Source organism: Gasterosteus aculeatus, chromosome 20 (genome assembly GCF_964276395.1).
Source record: "Gasterosteus aculeatus chromosome 20, fGasAcu3.hap1.1, whole genome shotgun sequence".
Classification (NCBI taxonomy): Eukaryota; Metazoa; Chordata; class Actinopteri; order Perciformes; family Gasterosteidae; genus Gasterosteus; species Gasterosteus aculeatus.
This window is the reverse complement of record NC_135707.1, coordinates 17,807,430-17,811,664: the sequence shown is the minus strand read 5'-3', so window position 1 is coordinate 17,811,664 and position 4,235 is coordinate 17,807,430. Positions and strand designations below refer to the sequence as shown.

The following is a 4,235-nucleotide window of genomic DNA, read 5'->3' as shown; positions in this document are numbered from 1 at the left end:
ATTATTATTAAGTGTTGACCTACATTTACAAAAACCCTTCTGTGATTTATTTAGCAAGCATTTCATTTAATGTGTGAACGCTTCATTCTAGCTTCAGCCTTTCTAATCTTAAAAATTCAGGGTTCTTGCACCATTTCGAAAGTAAAATGTAATGCTTCTGAAGACCTTTTTAAGACCTCAACAAATATAATTTAAGACCCCAAAATGTCACAATTTCTTTGGAATACGCAATTTATTGCCTCCTACAATGGAAATCAAAACATTTTGTATAATAACTGACAATAACCCTCCCAACATTGTTTGGCCAATATAGATGTAAACAATCAAAGTGATTCCTTTGTGATGCAGAACAGAGCCAACATAACATACATACATTTGGATTACACTAAACAACACAATGCATTGAGAATCGGGGAACATGGCAGCAAAGACGCCACGTATGCATCATTAGATTTAAATGAATTGTGCCTCGTCACAGTATGGAGAACGCACAGTACCTCTGCCTTTTGGGTGTCTGGTGTTGAAATGAAACTTGTTACAGCCGACTGTTAGGTCGTGCTGCAAACAATGCAGGGATTAACCTGGCCCCGCTATGGCTAGCTGCTGCAACGTATCGCTGGTGCTTTCCTCCTTTCATGTGCGACTCGACGGCTTTGAGCCCCATGGTCCCTAATGAAAAGGTCTTTTTGCGTAGTTTACACATTGCCTCATTGTTGTTTTCAATCGGCACCAACCACCTCCTAAATGCATCCACTTGTTGTTAAATTTGCACTTCTCCATCTTCTTTGCATTTTCAACCTGAGATAGACAACCGCGTAATGGCGACACGCAGCCTGACGTCAGCGGAGACTCATTTCGCACAATACTAAATTAATCAACTATTAGATGTTTTACGATGCGCCACTGTGCTTTCTCGTCGTCATTAAGCGCACCGGCAAAAAAATTAATACCTACAGCAACTTTAAGTGAAATTTAAGACAATTTAAGACCTTAATTAGCCGGATTTTAATTTAAGACATTTTAAGGACCCGCGGGAACCCTGAAATTGATCAGAATAGTTCCTCAAAGGATTTGCATCTATGACGTTTTACCCTTGTGTGTTCTCATGTGGGCATATAAGCTGTTAGAACTTCTGAAATCTCTTTTGCACATTTTACAGGAATATGGCTTCTCATTGGAGTGAGTTGGTGTATGAAACTTCAAATGTGATGACTGAGTGAATGTTTTCCCACATGTGTTGCAGGAATATGGCTTCTCCCCAGTGTGGATCCTTGTATGAAGCTTTAAATGTGATTTGTCTCTGAATGTTTTCCCACATGTGTTGCAGGAATATGGCTTCTCCCCAGTGTGAATACTTGTATGAAGCTTCAAAGATGCTGCGTGATTGAATGTTTTCCCACATGTGATGCAGGAATATGGCCTTTCACCAGAATGAATTTCCGTGTGAAGTTTTATGCTACTACTAAATTTGAATGTTTTCCCACATGTTTTGCAAGAAAATGCCTTCTCATCACTATGAACTCTTTTATGATTCTTACATGCTGATTCATGAATGAATCTTTTCCCACAGGTGTTGCATACATATGGTTGATCAACACTGTGAGCTCTTTTCACGTGGGACAACAAGCCATTTTTATGTTTGAAGTATTTCCCACATTTTTTGCAAATAAATGGCTTCTCCCCTGGAGGAGTTTGCTCCTTGCTTGATGTTAAACTACGTTTGACTCTTTTCTGATCTTTTACATGCGGCCTTTCTCCAGTGTGGATCCTTGTGTGACGCTTCAAATGTGATGTCCGTGTGAAAGTTTTCCCACAGGTGTTGCAAGAATATGGCCTTTCCTTAGTGTGAATTCCCATGTGGGCTTTTAAGCCACTACTACATTCGAAGGTTTTTCCACATGTTTTGCAAGAAAATGGCTTCTCACCTGGAGGAGTTTGCTCCTTGCTTGATGTTAAACTACGTTTGACTCTATTCTGATCTTTGCCATCAGATACATGAGAGTTGTGAGAGAGAAGCTGGTGGTCATTGCTTGGTTCAACTACAGCGGCGCTTTCAACTGAAATGTAGCCTAGAGATGTTTCCTGTACCACAGTCTGTGTTTCGTCAGTACACAAATCCAGAAGTTGGTCTTCACCGTGGTCTCTTTCCTCACAAGTAGGAGTCAACATGAAGGTCTCCTGCTTCGGTTCAAGCTGCTCTCCCTCCTGACTGCTGCGGAGTTCCTCCTGTTCCTCTTTAATCTGTGGAGGATCTGGGTCCTCTTGGTCCACACTGGGGTTCCTCTCCTGGAGACAGAGCTGCTGGTCACCGAGAACCTCCTCCTCCGTACACACACGTGGCTGTGGGAGCTCTGCGGGGACACGGAACAAAAGAAATAGAAAAACTAACGTTTGAGCGAATAAATACAACGAGTGTTTACAAACCACAACCATCGTGTGTCCTGCTGTTCTACTAGACAGCAGATGTTTCTAAAGTTGTACTCACTTATCCTGTGTAACTTCACGTCGGGTTTCCAAAAAACATCCAACATTCTGCGCTGCCGGTCGATCTCTTCCTGGTACTCGACGACGGTTCTTTTAAAAACTCCGAATATTTCTTCAGCAGCAGCAGATAGTCGCTCGTTGACGAACTCTCTCAAACACTCAACCGAAGACATTGTTGCTTGGTTACCGATGAAACAATTACCGGCAACACCGAGCAACGACTGGATGTTACACTATAACGTTCCGACTGGAGACCTGAGTCACATTAAGGTTCCGCTTTCTATTATGGTCGCAGGTCAGCCGGCTCCTCCTTATTCTTCTTCTTCTTCTTCTTCTTCTTCTTCTTCTTCTTCTTCTTCTTCTTCTTCTTCTTTTTGTTTATTTTTGCTCGACGTTTCGCAACCAACTTAAATCGGTACACACCGCCACCTACTGTACCGGATTGTGCAGTTTCAGGGTGTGAGAGTTTGAAGTGTCAATACGCGCTGTTTTATTGACGCGATGGGTGAGGATAAGGAAGTAATTCATTTAAACAGCTTTAGATGACAGACATCTAATATTCAAGATTCCCCCTTTAATTCTACTATTTTGTTGCACTGTTGCATTATTAGTTTTAAATTTTGTTAAGTTATTTACTGTAACTCCATTGTTGTTTACCTTTAATTTAGATAACTGTGTCCGTGGGGCAGACACGGTCTCTATAGGGTTCATTAGGGTTTGGGTGAGTGACTGCTCGAATGGAAGCGCGTGTAAGACTGCGACTCTGCTTCCTGATCTGAACTCTGGATTAATATAATATAATCATGGATTAAGTCCAGCATTTTGATGTCGCGTGATCAAGGTCTGTAAGTCAGGGAGAAGGAAAAACATTTAAAAAAACAGGGCCCCCCTGGTTTGTACGAACGTACTCAAGATTCTTCGTCCAGACAATGTCGCCATTCCTCTAAGGCGACCTTGCCCGCCTCTAGCTCCCGGTTTCCCACATCGTAATTACGGTCACCCGGGTACAACTGACACGACAAGTAAGCACAGGGATGAAGCTTACTGTCCGTCTCAGTGCGTTGGGATAAAATGGCTCCCAACCCCACGTCCGAGGCCACAACCACAAACTGCCGCCACGGGTCTGGTTGGGAAAGGATCGTAGCAGAAGTGAACCGCCTCTTGAGCTCCTCCACTTCTGAAGTCCACACGAAGGGTTAGACACAGGAGGTAAGTGCAGTAAGAGGAGAGGCAACACGACTGTAAGCCCGGATAAACCATTGGTGAAAGTTGGCAAAACCCCAAAACCTCTGCAGTTGTTTTCTCGTGTCGGGTTTAGGACACTCAAGTACTGCCTCCACCGTAGCTGGATCCATCCTCACCTGTCCCTTAGAAATGACATAACCAGGAATGAAACAGTGTGAGCATGAAATTCACATTTCTCAGCCTTTGCATATAACTTGTCCTCCAGGACACTTTGTAGAACCAGGCTGACATGTTGAATGTGTTCGGTGGGATCTCTGGAATATGGAATATGAGAATGTCATCAAGATATACGAACACGAAACGTCCCAACATGTCTCTGAGAACGTGGAAAAAGCCCCTGAAATACCGCTGGGGCATTAGTCAACCCAAACGGCATGACTTGATATTCAAAATGTCCCAATGGAGTATTAAAGCCTGTCGACCACTAGTCTCCCTTTCGTATTCTGACCAAGTGGTATGCATTACGTAGATCTAACTTTGTGAAGATGGTAGACCCTTGAAGTGCA

The 4,235-nt window shown here is 43.1% G+C and overlaps 1 protein-coding gene across 1 annotated transcript; it reads right to left on the bottom strand.

The window, feature by feature from the left end:
- Window positions 1-213: 213 nt before the first annotated feature.
- LOC120809947 (uncharacterized) lies at window positions 214-2,748 on the bottom strand. The gene is made up of 2 exons (XM_040164101.2): window positions 2,486-2,748; window positions 214-2,351 (listed from the first exon to the last, which is right to left on the bottom strand). The coding sequence occupies exons 1-2, from the start codon at window positions 2,655-2,657 to the stop codon at window positions 1,078-1,080; spliced, it is 1,446 nt and encodes a 481-aa protein (XP_040020035.2). The 5' UTR covers window positions 2,658-2,748; the 3' UTR covers window positions 214-1,077.
- Between the last annotated feature and the right edge of the window lie 1,487 nt (window positions 2,749-4,235).

What these genes read in the sequence shown, in the direction of transcription:
- LOC120809947 (XM_040164101.2), bottom strand. Translation starts at nt 2,657, where the DNA reads ATGTCTTCGGTTGAGTGTTTGAGAGAGTTCGTCAACGAGCGACTATCT. An exon ending in CGTGAAGTTACACAGGATAA is followed by an intron (nt 2,352 to 2,485) that starts GTGAGTACAACT and finishes GTGTCCCCGCAG; the next exon opens with AGCTCCCACAGCCACGTGTG.